This window comes from Eutrema salsugineum, unplaced genomic scaffold (genome assembly GCF_000478725.1).
Source record: "Eutrema salsugineum unplaced genomic scaffold, Eutsalg1_0 scaffold_2, whole genome shotgun sequence".
NCBI classification, from domain to species: Eukaryota; Viridiplantae; Streptophyta; class Magnoliopsida; order Brassicales; family Brassicaceae; genus Eutrema; species Eutrema salsugineum.
This window is the reverse complement of record NW_006256829.1, coordinates 3,890,417-3,905,599: the sequence shown is the minus strand read 5'-3', so window position 1 is coordinate 3,905,599 and position 15,183 is coordinate 3,890,417. Positions and strand designations below refer to the sequence as shown.

At 37.7% G+C, this 15,183-nt stretch overlaps 5 protein-coding genes across 7 annotated transcripts; 2 read left to right on the top strand and 3 right to left on the bottom strand.

Annotated features, from left to right (window-relative positions):
- Window positions 1-87: 87 nt before the first annotated feature.
- On the bottom strand, window positions 88-2,529 carry LOC18017449 (translation machinery-associated protein 22). Of its 2 annotated transcripts, none has more exons than XM_006399645.2 (7): window positions 2,199-2,529; window positions 1,625-1,723; window positions 1,293-1,351; window positions 1,050-1,131; window positions 906-973; window positions 503-586; window positions 88-371 (listed from the first exon to the last, which is right to left on the bottom strand). In XM_006399645.2, exons 1-7 carry the CDS (start codon window positions 2,344-2,346, stop codon window positions 315-317), a joined length of 597 nt encoding a protein of 198 aa, XP_006399708.1. In that variant the 5' UTR covers window positions 2,347-2,529; the 3' UTR covers window positions 88-314. The 2 variants fall into 2 exon arrangements, with proteins under 2 accessions (XP_006399708.1, XP_024012081.1); XM_024156313.1 differs by having other exon boundaries at window positions 1,625-1,720.
- Window positions 2,530-3,355: 826 nt separating this feature from the next.
- Window positions 3,356-4,710, bottom strand: LOC18017447 (NDR1/HIN1-like protein 6). The gene has a single exon (XM_006399644.2). The coding sequence runs from the start codon at window positions 4,589-4,591 to the stop codon at window positions 3,728-3,730; it is 864 nt and encodes a 287-aa protein (XP_006399707.1). The 5' UTR covers window positions 4,592-4,710; the 3' UTR covers window positions 3,356-3,727.
- Window positions 4,711-6,044: 1,334 nt separating this feature from the next.
- Window positions 6,045-8,547, top strand: LOC18017448 (diaminopimelate decarboxylase 2, chloroplastic). The gene is made up of 8 exons (XM_006399642.2): window positions 6,045-6,608; window positions 6,841-7,015; window positions 7,105-7,254; window positions 7,432-7,593; window positions 7,682-7,867; window positions 7,950-8,072; window positions 8,148-8,237; window positions 8,386-8,547. The coding sequence occupies exons 1-8, from the start codon at window positions 6,100-6,102 to the stop codon at window positions 8,464-8,466; spliced, it is 1,476 nt and encodes a 491-aa protein (XP_006399705.1). The 5' UTR covers window positions 6,045-6,099; the 3' UTR covers window positions 8,467-8,547.
- A 46-nt stretch (window positions 8,548-8,593) lies between these two features.
- On the bottom strand, window positions 8,594-10,642 carry LOC18017446. Its single transcript, XM_006399643.2, has 7 exons — window positions 10,302-10,642; window positions 10,089-10,188; window positions 9,853-9,973; window positions 9,362-9,483; window positions 9,142-9,263; window positions 8,890-9,049; window positions 8,594-8,781 (listed from the first exon to the last, which is right to left on the bottom strand). The coding sequence occupies exons 1-7, from the start codon at window positions 10,456-10,458 to the stop codon at window positions 8,754-8,756; spliced, it is 810 nt and encodes a 269-aa protein (XP_006399706.1). The 5' UTR covers window positions 10,459-10,642; the 3' UTR covers window positions 8,594-8,753.
- A 1,459-nt stretch (window positions 10,643-12,101) lies between these two features.
- Window positions 12,102-14,871, top strand: LOC18017445 (CTD small phosphatase-like protein 2). Of its 2 annotated transcripts, none has more exons than XM_006399640.2 (5): window positions 12,102-12,177; window positions 12,719-12,826; window positions 13,222-13,449; window positions 13,676-14,013; window positions 14,323-14,871. In XM_006399640.2, exons 3-5 carry the CDS (start codon window positions 13,224-13,226, stop codon window positions 14,542-14,544), a joined length of 786 nt encoding a protein of 261 aa, XP_006399703.1. In that variant the 5' UTR covers window positions 12,102-12,177; window positions 12,719-12,826; window positions 13,222-13,223; the 3' UTR covers window positions 14,545-14,871. The 2 variants fall into 2 exon arrangements, with proteins under 2 accessions (XP_006399703.1, XP_006399704.1); XM_006399641.2 differs by having other exon boundaries at window positions 13,085-13,449.
- Window positions 14,872-15,183: the final 312 nt, after the last annotated feature.

Sequence of the window (15,183 nt, the reverse complement as noted above, 5' to 3'; positions counted from 1 at the left end):
TTTTTTTGAGGTAAAGAAGAGAAGATTCGAACACTGAATTCAGTATATATATCGAAGTTGGTGAAAGCTGAAAATGGGTCACGAATCAAGAAAAAGCATTAAATTATAAATTTTCAAACCCACCAACAGAAATATTTGAAGAAACACGTCTGGAATTATCGAGATCCGAACAAGAAAATAGTATGATAACCCAAACTATACGTTACGTAAGTTATTATAGCGATGCGATTTCCTCCAAAGACATGGGAGGACTCAGGAACTAGATTTGTCTACAAGAACCTGCCATGCCAAAAAAACCCAGACAAAGGTGATCATCAAGCCGCCTGAACCTTCTTCCCATCTTCGATAAAGTAAATGGATCTTTCAGGCACCTGTAAACACAGTAATCAAGAGTAAGGATTGTGAAGCAGATTTACACTAGTTATTCAAACGAAGTGAGAGATCAAGTGAATGCAGAGGAACACGAACAAAAGAAGGTTAAAAAAGAGGTAAGTTATGTTACGTCGGGCCAAGTGTCTGTAATGAATTCCACGATATCATAGATTATATCTCCTTGAACGTCAATTTGCTCCTTTTCAGTTGGTCCCTGAAACACAGTAAATTAGAAAGAAATTAAAAAACCTCAGCATAAGAGGAAGAAAAGAGAGTAAAAATGGTTCTGATGAAGTGAAGGGTCAAAAGTCGTATATAGAGAATAAGATTTCATAGTTTTCTTTGAAATCAGAGAACCAACAGGTCTAACTAAAGCAATTACAAACTCTCCAAAACCAGAAGCAGCTGCTCAACCCAGATCATATATGCTCCCATTGGTTACAAGATCAGCTGGACCAAAACCAGCATTCACTAATATATCTAAGCACATAACCTATTATTCATATTCGATATGCAATCCATCTTCTACATACCTTGACAACTGATGCTCCAGTGGCAAACTTCTTCCCCAGCTTTTTGGATGCGTCACTGAGTTTTATCCCTGATGAACAAATTTTAAAGCTCGTGAGAATGAGATTATTTCGCTAAGATATATCACCAAAGAACAAATAACTTACCAAACAGTTCTAGTCCTTTCACAATGGTGATACATTTGCGCTTGTTGCGCACAACCTTTTCTATAATAACTTCTTGTCTCTCCTATTCACGATCCGTAAATTAGACAATTGAACAAACAGGGAAACGAAGAAGGAACTTGGAAAACAAAACTCAGATATGCAAATCACTTAAAAGAAGAATGTCCAAGCATGTCTGTTTTGAACGTTTCTTACATTCGAGTAACATGGAAGACAAAAACTTACTTTCTTTTTTACTTTTCCCCCAGGAAGCCGTTTCACTTCTTCTTTCTTGGATGTCCCTCCTATAAATTGGAAACTCCAATGATTAACAATTCAACAAAAACAATGCTGAATCCTTTCCACATATGTAACAGCTCGAATACAGATTCCTCAGCAAAAGATAAACATTACAGATGCTTCCAGCCATTAAGCAACATATAGTTGGCCTTCTACATGCCGATGCACAGTATCAAATATGTGTACACATTATAAGACTTACATGTACTAAATACATTTCACAGCTCTTTTAAGAAAATCATGCAAATGTATGTGGACACGCGTGCACGGTTACATACCAGTATGAGCTGAAGATGGTGCCCCATCAGCGCCACCTGAAGAGATTCCCACGGACTGGAGTTTGTCAGAAACATTATCTGCTGCCTTCTCATTAGCTTCTGCACATTAAATTAATATTCATATCAAATGTGACTGAGTTGTCAAAATCAGATTAAACTCATTTACATATCAGTAGAACAAATAAGAAGAACCGAAAATTATATACTTTAGCATTGACAATCCAGCATTATAAATCGAAGATACACAAAGAACAGCAGTCCAAATAGACATGGTTATCTTAGGAAGACCTGTTTATCGAATGCTTACAGAAATATTCACCAAACTGTACAGACCCATAGATATTGAATCAAGAAAACAAAGAGTGAATTTCTAAGCTCTTCCAAGAATAATAAATAAAAAAAATCGGAGGAATAATCTAAAAGGTTGAATAATTTAGACGGGATTTTCAATTAAGAAAATCACTAAAAAACTGCAAAGGAATCAATGCTAACACAGTGAAAATCAAACGAGTTGCGAGAACAGGACGAAACTTAAGAATTAGGGTTTGAGATATATAGTTTTTTTTTGGGGTACCTTTGAGGAGATCAGGATAGAGATCCGGGGCGTTTTCAACGAGCCATGGCTTACATCTCTCGAAATCGGGACCGAATTCGCAGTATTCCGCTGGAAGAGAGCAAACCCCGCAGTACAAAACCTTCGCCGGCTCGAGTTTCTCCGCCATAGATGATATTACCAAGTGCTTCCCTTTCGAAACGCAAAAATGAGATTGCTTTGTAGCGAAGTATCAAGCTTGTGATAGGGAGAGAATCTGATTTCTACTGTTTTTTTACTTCTTCTTCTTCTTCTTCTGTTCTTCGCTGCCCCACGGAGCCAATGATGTCGGAACCCAACAGAGAAGAAAAGTGAGAAACTAAATGCTGGGCTTCAAATTTTATTCCAATCGATAAAATCGTATTTGACATTTTTGTTGAATTGGTTCGATTTGGGCCTGCTTTAAAACTTTTTTTTAAAATGTTTTTAATCATTTTCGTCAACTATTGACTTTCTCTTGAAAATATTGTGAAAAGTAAAATAAGTTCCATAACAGTACACCAAATTTTTCTATGTACAAGTACAGTATATAAGCTCTTGATATATCTCAAAAACACGTTTTTCATTTCTCTCATTTTGATTTTCAGACCGCCAATGTAAAGTGGAAACACATTGTCTGTATATGGTCACATAGCTCGTTAAGCATAAAGGAAAGAACAACATTGGACAGAAACTAGTTTCGCTGGGCTTCAAACGCACCTCTTCGAATCGGAATCGATTTATTAAGAGTGATAAAATCAAACTGTGGATTTATCTTTTATTAGGAGATCCTGATGGCAATATAGAGTACGTACCCTTCTTTTTTTCGTCAACATACCCATTTTCGAAAGGATTTTTATATTTGATCATATACAGCATGCAGCAGCTGCTGCTTACCCATTGAAAATGGTGAAATATGATTTTCCTACTGACGTTGAATATTATTACATCAGGAAACCCCAAAAAGAAAAAGAAAAAAAAGGAGAGATCAGGTACGTTCTCTTAAATGGTGATATCATGTGAGATCAGATGGTTCAACATCTAACATTAAACACATCTCTCCCATTGTGTTCTTCAATATTGTCTCTTTCCTTTTGCACTTTTAAGGTTCTGTTCATGTTTGTATGTTAATGTTATGATCCTACTTAAATGCTCACTAATACTAGTTGTTTTCAGCTATTGGCATCTCCAGCTTTTTAGTACACCATTCCTTATATTACATTTATATTTGTATCCATTATATAATTTAAACAAGAAACTCCCAAAAGAAAAAAAGAAATGAAAAAAAAGAAAAATCCAAGAAATTTTTAGAAGCCGTGAATTCTCTGGCCTTCTCTACTAAGAACAATATCTTATCTCTCTGACTCTTCTCTGCAAATTAATAACTAAAAACTGAGAAATCTTCTTTTGGACCATTCCAAAAGTTTCACAAATCCAGAAAGAAAAAAATAAAAGTAAATAAAATAAAAGATTTATAAAAAAAAAACCCAGAAATTTCAATTGTCAAATTATCAAATCCAATGTTGCTTCCCTTAAAAACTCCATTTCCAGACCTTCACGCTCAGATCAGACTTACACTTAGTTTTTTTGGAGGTTGCTACGATCGGAGTTTTCCCTTTGGATACTGTTCCTTCGAATCCTTGGCATGTCACTTTGATCTCTACTCCTTCGCTCTTCAGCTTCCCCATTTGCATTTTCACTTTCGTTCGCATCTGGATCTCGAATCCCACTCGCGGGCGCGTCAGATCTGATTTCAGATGCCTAGCCTCTTCCGGATCCAGCTCACGCGCCGACGTAGACGTCGCGATCACGCCGCGAAACGACGTCTTGTTCTTATTCCCGCTGAAGAACGCCGGTACGGTTCCGTTCCCGAGCATCGCGCCGGATTTCGCGGAGTTGACGGTGACGGTGAAGGGATCGTAGGAGAAGGTGAGGTGCTGGTTGGGATTCTCCGAGAGTAAAGTGAAGTTGAAGAAAGACGAGAGATGGGAGACGGAGGAATCCGATGCGGTGGTTAGGTTAACGCGGCCGATTCGAAGCGACGGGACGGAGAAAGACGGCGGACGCGGGTGGTAGATCACGTACATCGCGGTGGCGGCGATGGCGGCCATGAGAGCGAGGATCAGAAAGATCAGAATCGACCAGAAACAGCAACAGCAGCAAATTCGCCGGCAGCTTGGCCGAGATTGGTGGTGATGGTGACGACTGTAAGGCTGTGGACGGTAAATCGGACGGTTAGCCGGAATATAGACTTGTGGTTTCTGATTAGCCATTCCGTTGGATGTTCCGTTACCGTTAACAGTCGCCGGAGCTGGAGGAGGTACTAAGGAACCACCTGAGGAAACTCCATTAGTGGCGGTGGCTGGCTTGGAAGCTGGAAAGACTCGATCAGTCATCTTCTTCTCCGATTCTTTCTCCTCTGGTCAGATCTGAGCACACAAAAGAGAGAGAGAGAAAGAGTGAGGTGGAGAGGGAGAGAGAGAGAGACAACACTGAGTTTTTTGTGGAATCTTAATAGCTTTAAATTTTGATAATTTTTTTGGTCAGTAATTATAGAATTATTTATTTATTTATTCTTAAATACTTTTATGTTTTTGGTTTTTAGTTTTTCTTAGATTGTTGTGAATGATCGTTTGTGACTTCCATGCCAAGTCTGTGGAATCTTCAGTGGGTGGTAAAATAACTAATAATTTAACAAAGTTTCCCCAAGTATACTATAAATGAAATTTCCAATTTATAGTAACTAAAAATAGACTGAACAGTGAAATTTGGATAATTGTAATGAGATCATTTTAGGGAAACTAATGTATACTCTAATTAAAATGAGGAAAAACGGGCAGAAGAGTAGTAACATTATAAGTCATGTAATAAAAAGTCAAAAAAAAAACAAAAATTATAATCCACCGACAGATAGTGGTAGCAGTTCACTTTTTTCTTCTTATAAAATAAAAGCGATGCACGCAATTGAATAAGTTTGAATTTAAGATCGGTGCAGGTTAAAAAAAAGAGAAAGAAATATTAAGTGAGTGCAGATATTGAAGTAATAGATTAGGGATCCGAAAGTTGATATAATTATAGAATAATCCCTTTTTCTTCAGAGAGTAAATCCCAAGTCAATAACTATATCATCGCCTCATCGGCAATGCTGCACTGCTTTCAATTATGTTAATCCTTTATTTTCGAGCTCCCAATTCCCAAGGTTAAGCGTGATAAATGATTTACTTCACTAACTCTCAAGTATATAGTTAGTTGTACCCTTTACCAACTATATCACCCGTCAATTATAACAGATAGATGCAATACCGTATTATAGTGTTTTTGTATAACGTTGTACCAAAAGCTACATTGTCACTTATGAGTCATCGAATCAAGTATCATAAAAACATCACACATAGCCAATTTTAATTGATCTTTATAAGAAAAGTTATTAATCGTGCTGACATACGAGCCATATGGTTAATGTCGGGTGGACCCATCTACCTCAAGTTTCAGTCATCCGATTTCAGTTTCGGAAAATTAAGCTTTATAAATACTCCCTTCACATTTTAACTTTGATTTAAAAAAAAAAAATCTCAGATGTGAATCTCAATTTATCAAAAAAAAATCTTGAAATTTTTAAAAGAACATCAATCTTAGCGCTAAAATGATTTGTCTAGGTAAATTTAACCAAAAGTCTACATACATTATGCTAAATTATTCGTCTAAATCAACTTATTCTGTCCAATTTAATAAAAACCGGTTCAATTTGACTTGGTTATATCGGCGGATATCCCAACCGTACCGGACACCGACAGGAGCTATCCGTTCACACGTGGAACTTACCTTCGTTGACAATTTAGAAACCCTAATTTTCAGTCTCACTGTACACAGTCGCAGCACTTCCACACCCTTCACAATCCCAATCATGGCGACAGCTACTCAGTTTCACTCCCAAACTTCATTTCTCCGCGGAACCCTAAACCAATACCAATCGAATCAAACCTCGCTCTCCAGAATCCCGATTCTGTCTCTCAAGTCCACCGTGAAGCCACTTAAACGCCTCTCCGTGAAAGCCGCCGTATCCCAGAACTCGGTGAAAACGCTGACGAATGAATCCGGCAATCAGGCTGCGTTCAAGCACTGTTTCAAGAAATCGTCTGGTGGGTTCCTCTATTGCGAGGGAACTAAGGTCGAGGATATCATGGAGAGCGTCGAGAGAAGACCCTTTTACTTGTACAGCAAACCGCAGATCACAAGGAACGTCGAGGCTTACAAAGAGGCCCTTGAAGGCGTGAGATCCGTCATTGGCTACGCTATTAAAGCTAATAATAACCTCAAGATTTTGGAGCATTTGAGGAGTTTGGGCTGTGGTGCTGTTCTCGTCAGTGGAAATGAGCTCAGGCTTGCGCTTCGTGCTGGTTTCGATCCCACAAAGTAAAAAATTCGATTTTGTTTTTTACCCGTTGCTCTCTATCTACTTAGCTTGATTCATACAATCAAATGCCAATTTGGAGAGCTTAGTTTTTTTAATCCGGAATCTGGAGTTGACTTTATCCCAATTATAAATTCGGAGTATTGCTTGACTTGTTGATGGAGTCGGAACATGAGTATATTGATATGGATTGTTCAATTTGATGTAAAGGTGCTGTGATAATTCTTGATATAGGTGCATTTTCAATGGAAATGGGAAGCTGTTGGAAGATTTAGTTCTAGCTGCTCAAGAAGGTGTTTTCGTAAATGTTGATAGTGAGTTTGACTTGGATAATATCGTCCAAGCTTCAAGAATTTCTGGTAAGAAGGTCAATGTTCTGCTACGTATCAATCCTGATGTCGATCCTCAGGTATGGTTTTGTTTTACTTTTTTTTAAACGTGATACTTCGACACAGATGGGAAAAGAGTGAGCCTTTCTTGTTTGTTCCATTTTTTCAGGTGCATCCTTATGTAGCTACCGGGAACAAAAACTCAAAGTTTGGTATCAGGAATGAGAAGCTTCAGTGGTTTCTGGACGAGGTGAAGGCACATCCCAATGAACTGAAGCTTGTTGGAGCTCATTGCCATCTAGGCTCTACCATTACAAAGGTAGCTCCGATTCTAGTACTTTATATGATACGTATTCTTGCTTTAAGCTGGTGTGTTTGATGTAATCAGATGAATATGGATTGCTCCCTGTTCATGTTTCTCAAGTTTGCTTTTGCTCTGTCTCTAAAATCTCAACTCCTGAGCTCTACATATTCTTCTACGTTATGTTTATTCCAGGTGGATATATTCAGAGATGCTGCGGTTCTAATGGTGGAATACATTGATGAAATCCGGCGTCAAGGCTTTGACGTTAGTTACTTGAACATTGGTGGTGGTTTAGGAATAGATTATTACCATACCGGCGCTGTCCTTCCAACACCCATGGATCTCATCAACACCGTAAGAACAACATCTCAAAATTCTTTTCTTTATCTGTTATCAGAAGTCTGGAATTGGTAAAATCTTTACAATCCTTGATGTGTTCCAGGTAAGAGAGCTTGTTCTTTCTCGAGACCTGAATCTAATAATCGAGCCAGGGAGATCGTTGATTGCAAACACATGCTGTTTCGTAAACCATGTAACCGGTGTGAAGACAAATGGAACTAAAAACTTCATAGTGATTGATGGAAGTATGGCTGAGCTAATCCGTCCCAGTCTCTATGATGCTTATCAGGTAAAACAAATATGTTTGTTACAAATTTCTCTTTTGGAGATTTAGCTAAACATCCTCTTGTTCTTGTTTCATAACACAAAAGCACATTGAGTTGATCTCTCCTCCAGCACCTGAAGCAGAGGTTTCCAAATTCGACGTAGTGGGTCCTGTTTGTGAATCTGCTGATTTCTTGGGCAAAGACAGAGAGCTTCCCACTCCTCCAATGGTGAGACAAGGATCTGATCCTGTTTGAAAGCTCAAGTATTGTGGAATCTAATGAGTTAATTCTATTTTGCTACAGGGAGCTGGTCTGGTGGTTCATGATGCTGGTGCATACTGTATGAGCATGGCTTCCACTTACAATCTCAAGATGCGTCCTCCGGAATACTGGGTACCAATACATTTCCTTGTTTTCTTGGGAAAACACAGCAGAGTCAACATCCTGAGAGAAATTTTCATGATGTGAAGTTTAACCATTTGAGTGCTTTTCTATATGGGGGAAAAGCTAATGGCTTTGATTATTCTTTTTTTTTGGGCAGGTTGAAGAAGATGGCTCGATCACCAAGATCAGGCATGCTGAGACATTCGAAGACCATTTGCGTTTCTTCGAAGGTCTATGAAATCCGAGTGTTCCCATTCATCATTGTTGCTATTTTAGTTGAATTATTCAGAATCAGTACTATAATGCTATGTTCACAATATTTTGCGTTAATCGGTAGCTCGGAATGAGTATGAGAAATCTCATCATTACTAGTCTCAGAATTTTTGAATAATGCTATTCATGCCCTTATGAGTAACCCAACAAAATCTACTTAGTAATCGTACAAAATCTGCTGTAAAAATACAGAAACATCATTTGAATTACAAAAGAAAAAAAAAGCTTGAGGGAAGGAGTCATTAATGGATGTCAAGGATGGCCTTTGAGGTCACCTAATCTGATTTAGGTTTCATCACACACAAAAGAAGAATAAAGAAATGTCTCAGATTTTTTAAGGAAACTCAAAAAAACAAAGACAGAAAGAGACGGTTCGGAAAAGGTTTACCTCTGAAACCGAATGCTTCGGTACAAAAGCATAAGGGTGAGTAAAAGCACAGCCACGGCTGAACACAAATGTCCAAGTGAATGCCCACTGATGATATATCGATTCGCATTGTATATTTTGTTGTCTGCAAGTCCTTCAATCTTGGCAACAGCGTAAGCCGCTGCATTCATTCATAAATTATCAGATTATATTAGAAGAGAGTAAACAAGACAAACGCAAAAAAAAAAAAAAAAGTAGTTCTGAGTCAAAAACCTGTTGCCCAGAGCCAGAATCTAGAGTGAGTATATTTGGGAGGTAACAAAACGGTCATGACCGGAATCGCCAGGCAAGGAATCAACTGGAACGTCATGCATAACCGGAGATCATTAAACACTCTGCCATCATATACTAAGACGCATATAATTTCAATCCTTTAAGCTGCCTAAAGTCATCAACATATCCAAATAATAATTTTTCAGATTTTTAATGTTACCTGGCGTAAGCAACGCTGAGAAATGATATGAACACAAGCAAGACGAGGCAACTCAGTCCCACTTTCTCCCCCGCTCTCTCAACCAAAAAACTAGAGAAAAGCGACGAATACGCAATCAATATCTGCAAATTTATACCGTCTTTAATCAAGAAACCAACCATTAAAGCGAAAACGACTTAATCATTCATCTAAGCTTCTTTCCATCAGTTATAAGAAGATAGAAGATGTTTTGCTTGTAGAAAGTAGAAACAACCGAAGAAAAATAAGCGATTCATGGATTCTGCAAAGATGAAAGACCCATCGAAGCTTCTTTATATAGCTTGACTTAAGATAATTCCTTCGAGTTTTTGTTCACAATTTGCTTAATCAATAATTAATAATGTCCATAACTAAAAGAAGATTCATCTAAAAGCTTTTTTCCATAAACTAAAAAGAAGATTATTTCGAAGAAAACGAAAGCGAGTGACTATAAAGGTGGTGAAAAAACGAACAGGCAAAGTTTCCCAGACGATTCGGTTGTCATCAGGTTTGAGATGATAGTAAGCAGAACCAAAGGCCAAGCTTGCAATGCCTCCGTAGAACAGTGTCCATCCCCAGATCTCACCTTTCAAACTGCATTACAGAACGTAATTGAGCTATCTTAAGCAACAAAAAAAAAAGAAAACTCAGATGTTAACACTAATTATAACTCAAATTTTCAAAAAAAAAGAGAAGAGAGAGATAGCACCTTATATTGAAGAAGCTTCCTCCAATGCAAAGAACGAAACCAAGAACACCAATAATAAGAAATGGAAAGTTGGTCATGACATTCAATGTATTTGGCACTCCTGTTCATCAACCAACACAAAACACCTGTCCTAATCAATTTATTACACACATGCAGAGACATACATACATTGAGAGATAGATTAAGAAAGAGAGAGAGAGAGAGTGATGATACCCATGAAATTGCGTTTATCGGCGAAGACATGATGGCGTAAGGAATTGAGAGGAACCTTGGGAGTGATGAACATAAGGATTAGCCAACACAGGAACGATCCCACCAAAATTCTTTTCCTTTTCCATCTCAAGATCTGTTGATTCGTCAACCACACCATTAAAAATCTCTCTCTCTCTCTCTGAATAATTGTAAAAGGTCCAAGCTTTTGTTTAAGGAATTGTTAATACAACTCTTTTTTCTCTGTCTCTCTTTCTGGGTCTGATTAATCTTCCAGGTTAAGAAAAAAAGGCAAGATTTTTACTGCGTGTCGCTTGCTTTTTTTCGTATTTTCGATTTGAAACAACGTGCGGCGGAATCTCCTTTTCGTTTGAGTCTGACGGGTTTGACGATGATCAATTTCTATTGTTGTCGCAGTTGACGAGGACCATTAGACGTCGTCGTTTTACATCTTCCCGGTGTAATTTTTAATTTTGGCCCCTGAAGTTTCTAATATGTTTGTTTCATCCACTCCATATTTGTAAATCCAGTCACACCCATGTTTTCTGTCCAACGTCTCATTTTACTGTGTCACTCAACACACCTCGAAATCAATAATTTTCTGGTTAGTGTTTGGTGGTACTTAAAACAAGTCTGAGAAAGAAAAATTAGAACTTATTTGAAGTTGCTCTTTTTAAAATGCTACAAAAGTTGATAAGTTTTCCAGGAAACAGAGAAACATTGGAGAAGAAAACGAAGGAGAAAAAACAATATTTCGTACCGCAATTCGGCTCAAACTGCAAGCGTAATACAATTTGTCACATATAATCGCAATCAAACTTTCGAAACTATGCTCTATAGTTGAGCAACTTTTCCTCTTGTTTTCATCGATGATCCTCATGAAAAAGTATGTAGCAATTGTGCCCTGCTTGAAATGCTTTGCTATCTACAGTATGTTTAACAGTTTTGATCCACAATGCATGTAACAAGTCATATGCTTATCTCACTTTCAGCTATGGATTTCTAACTAAAATGCGTGCTCACTTCTCTGAACAGAGATTATTGGGCTTGATTTGTGTTGAACACCTTTTTTTGGGTTCTGTCATAACACGCAGACGAAACAGAGAGAGCTTCGTTCTTCTCAATATCAAAAGTTAACATCTCTAACTAAGCCAAGTGCCTTGAAAAGTTCAGAATTCTCCAAGTGACGTTACCTTTTTTACCTTACTCTATTGAGTAACTAAAGCACTGATAAATAAATCCTTACTAGTATGTCTACATCTCTTTTCAGAACTATCTTCGATCATCATTTTCATTTGCTTTTATCTCTTTCCATTTTTGACTTTCACTATTGAATCTAAAGAAAGACTTCAAGTTTTGTGGATCATCATATATATATATATATATAGGACTAAACAGTAATACTTTACCATTCTGTTATCAGATCTGTCAAACAAAGTAACAAACGAACCTTGACACTTAAAAAAGAGTTATTCTATTTATAGATATACAACACTAAAAGTCTAAAGTCTTAATTAGTACGTTTTATTCCAATGATAATAACATATAACGTATGCACAACTCCAATTTGTAATAGTGAGCCAAAAAGTTTCTAAGGATTATTTTAGCTAAAAAGTTTTCAAGGAACAGGACATGGTTCCTCTCCTCGAACCGGCCGTGGCCTACTCCCGAACGCATGGGTTTTTTACTTAGAATTGTAAACTATCGAGGTACTAATTAAAACGTTTAGAAAGTATGAGGGCATTCAATTGCAAATTTTCTTCCTTATGTAGACAGTAGACAATAGTCGACTCTCATTTTCCAGGAAAAGTTTTACTCATGATAATATTACGAAGAGAGAGAGAGAAGACGAGTAAAGAAGAAATCCTTTTGATCGGAGGTATTTTTTCCCGACCAGTTTACTGTCTCTAGGTTTTTTTTTTTTTTTTCTGCTTCCCTCTCCGTCTATTCTTCTGTACTCTTAATTTTTCAGCTTGAAATTTCTGGGATAGAATTTGGGTGGGCGCGAGAACTTGCAGTCTTTTGCTTCCTTGCCGAGAATTTTGCGGAGAAAGCGGAAACGATAGATTTAATCGTCTTTTTCAGTCAAAGTTTTATTTTTTTTGCTCAATTAAAATTAAACTGTCTTTTTATCTTCTATCACTACGGTAGCTACTTTTCCCCCTCTTTTTGTAAGAGAATCCCTAGACTTTTCTGAATTCGATTTCGTGGGTTTTCGTTTCCGGTTCGGTTCTATAGAGATAAAAAAAATATTGATTTCTGTCACTTTCCGCGAGGGGGAGATTTCGAATTTTGCTTCTTTTTTGGGCTCCAAAGTTTTTCACCAATTTTTAAATCTCGGTGCTTTTCATTTGGTTCCTACTTGTAAATCAGCTAGGGCTTGCTCCTTTTCTAATCCAAGATCTGTTTTCTATCCCCAGATTATCCTTTTGTTTGAGCTTTTGCAATTTGACGGACTCGGGATCTGATTTATCTCCGGGTCGTCTCGGTTTGTCGGTAGCTACAAGGTGAAAGAGTGTTCCTACAAGGTAAAAGCCAAAACTTTAGCTCTGGCTGTTATCTCTAGCTGTGAAAGTTTTGATTTTTGAGAACTTTAATTGGAGATTGATTTATGCCCGAGTAGAATTTTAATCGTAGATATGTACTTATTGGTTGTGTGTTGAGTATGAATGTGAAAAATGGGACAATTGAGATTGTGGAGTAATTGCATTTGGCTCTGAGTCCTGTTGACGAAGGGTGAGAAAGTTTATACACTTACTTATACAGTTACAAGTTGATGTTAATAGGTTTTTAATGGAAGACGATGACTCTGCTTCTTCTCGAGATTTGGATGCACAGAACCCTTATGATCGATTGCTTGCTCTAGATACAAGTCCCGTAGATTCAAATTGTAACTTGGATTCAGTTTCTGCCATTTATCTAGCAATGAAGAGTTCAAAGCTGGAGTGTGTCGATGAGGGTGGCCAAGATTCCCTTATAACCTCGGTATGCATGGAGGATGAAGAGGATGAAGAACTCGATGAGTTTGATCCTTATCTGTTTATCAAGAACCTGCCGAACTTGTCATCTGTTGTCCCAACTTTCAGGCCCGTCTTGCTTCCTAAACAGACCCGAAGCTGCCCTCCTATTTCTCTAGTCCTAGACCTCGATGGTAAGGCTACTTTTCACTTGATTCGTTTGGTTGTTATATTACCTCTTTTTGCAGGTTCTAATGGAACACAAATCGTTTCTCTCTCTCGTTATTGCTGTATGTAGATGTGGTGTAACCATAGACAACATGTCATGATTTAGTGTTTAAGTAGTTGATGATCCATAAAAGAGTTTGTTTTGTTTATTCTGTTATATCTATAACACATATTTTTATTTTGTTTCCACAGAGACTCTTGTGCACTCTACTCTAGAACCGTGTGATGAGGTGGATTTCACATTCCCTGTACATTTTAACGAAGAAGAGCATATGGTGTATGTGCGGTGCCGTCCTCACCTCAAAGAGTTTATGGAGAGAGTGTCCCGTCTTTTTGAGATCATTATATTTACAGCTAGCCAAAGTATCTATGCTGAGCAACTTCTGAATGTGCTTGACCCTAAGAGGAAACTCTTTCGCCATAGAGTGTACCGTGACTCTTGTGTATTCTTTGACGGTAACTACCTAAAGGACTTGTCGGTCCTTGGGCGTGATTTATCTCGTGTTATCATCGTCGATAACTCTCCACAGGTATTACATTCTTTTATCAACCCTCTACACAACGAGTACAAACATATTGGATCCTCGATTCTTATGCTTTAAAATAAAGCCGATTGGTAGGATGCACATCCTAGTATAGGAAGGCTTATAATATAGCCTTAACAGAAAGAATGATATGACTAAAAGTTCTTAGTTTGAGGTCTTACTTCTTGTATGTAACCATCATCAAGAATTCTCTGAGCTGTATCTCAAGGCTGTTGCATAATCTCATTGGAATATATGTAAATGACGAATCTTCTCTCTGGCCTTTTCTTTTTTTTTGTGTGTGCCATGTTTTAGGCATTTGGGTTCCAAGTGGAGAATGGGGTGCCAATAGAGAGCTGGTTTAACGACCCGTCTGATAAAGAACTCCTTGACTTGCTCCCATTCCTTGAAAGCTTAATCGGAGCTGAAGATGTAAGGCCAATGATTGCAAAGAAATTCAATCTGAAGGAAAAGGTTGATGCAGCTGTAGCTGCACCTGAGTATCCTGCTGAAGCAGAAAATCCTTTCGAAAGGTAAAAAAGTCTTTGGCCAAAAAAAAAGTTGTAAGCTTTCAAGGCAGAATCTGGCATTATAGGAGGAGCTGCATACCGGTTACAAATTCATGTTCGTTGACAAGAAGGTCAAGACTTAGCTCTTTAGTGGGAAGATGCTTTGGAAAGCTTAATGGAAGTTTTTCTTCCTATTGAGTTGTCAAACGGATCACAAAAGTTGGAGATATATATCTATATTTTTATATATCGAATGTTGTTTTCTTGTTTAGTTTAAAGAACTTGGTGGTATACAGAGAAGACTGTAAACAGTTTAACTGTAGAATAATTGTAATTGTCTCCTCTCTTTCTTCTTTTTTCTCTGGTTTATTTACTATTCCTACACATAATTTTTACCATTGCAACAGTGGCTTTCTTCTTCTTCTTCTTCTTCTTCTTCTATTTTGGGCCAACTGGAATTAAAATCAAACAAAATGAGTTTATGGGTCGACAATTGCGATCGGATAATGGGAATTTTTTTTTTTTCATCTCAGATAAATGTGAATTTTTTAATTAGTTTTTGAGTACTTGGAGTAAAATAGTCAAAGCTATTCTTACCAAGTGGAGGTGGCTTGACGAAGAAGAGTGCGCATGTTAATGGAATCTACTTTCGAAGATGTCGGCGCAG

Bases quoted from the DNA above. Each gene is read 5' to 3' on its own strand.
- LOC18017446 (XM_006399643.2), bottom strand. From the start codon at position 10,458: ATGGTGTGGTTGACGAATCAACAGATCTTGAGATGGAAAAGGAAAAGA. The intron at 10,189-10,301 runs GTATCATCACTC...GTTGATGAACAG, and splicing joins CGATAAACGCAATTTCATGG to GAGTGCCAAATACATTGAAT. The intron at 9,974-10,088 runs GTGCTATCTCTC...TCTGTAATGCAG, and splicing joins GGAAGCTTCTTCAATATAAG to TTTGAAAGGTGAGATCTGGG.
- LOC18017448 (XM_006399642.2), top strand. From the start codon at position 6,100: ATGGCGACAGCTACTCAGTTTCACTCCCAAACTTCATTTCTCCGCGGA. The intron at 7,868-7,949 runs GTAAAACAAATA...ATAACACAAAAG, and splicing joins GTCTCTATGATGCTTATCAG to CACATTGAGTTGATCTCTCC. The intron at 8,073-8,147 runs GTGAGACAAGGA...ATTTTGCTACAG, and splicing joins AGCTTCCCACTCCTCCAATG to GGAGCTGGTCTGGTGGTTCA.
- LOC18017447 (XM_006399644.2), bottom strand. From the start codon at position 4,591: ATGACTGATCGAGTCTTTCCAGCTTCCAAGCCAGCCACCGCCACTAAT.
- LOC18017445 (XM_006399641.2), top strand. From the start codon at position 13,092: ATGGAAGACGATGACTCTGCTTCTTCTCGAGATTTGGATGCACAGAAC. The intron at 13,450-13,675 runs GTAAGGCTACTT...TTGTTTCCACAG, and splicing joins TCTAGTCCTAGACCTCGATG to AGACTCTTGTGCACTCTACT. The intron at 14,014-14,322 runs GTATTACATTCT...GCCATGTTTTAG, and splicing joins TCGTCGATAACTCTCCACAG to GCATTTGGGTTCCAAGTGGA.
- LOC18017449 (XM_006399645.2), bottom strand. From the start codon at position 2,346: ATGGCGGAGAAACTCGAGCCGGCGAAGGTTTTGTACTGCGGGGTTTGC. The intron at 1,132-1,292 runs GTAAGTTTTTGT...GATCGTGAATAG, and splicing joins GGGGAAAAGTAAAAAAGAAA to GAGAGACAAGAAGTTATTAT. The intron at 974-1,049 runs GTAAGTTATTTG...TTTGTTCATCAG, and splicing joins GAAAGGACTAGAACTGTTTG to GGATAAAACTCAGTGACGCA.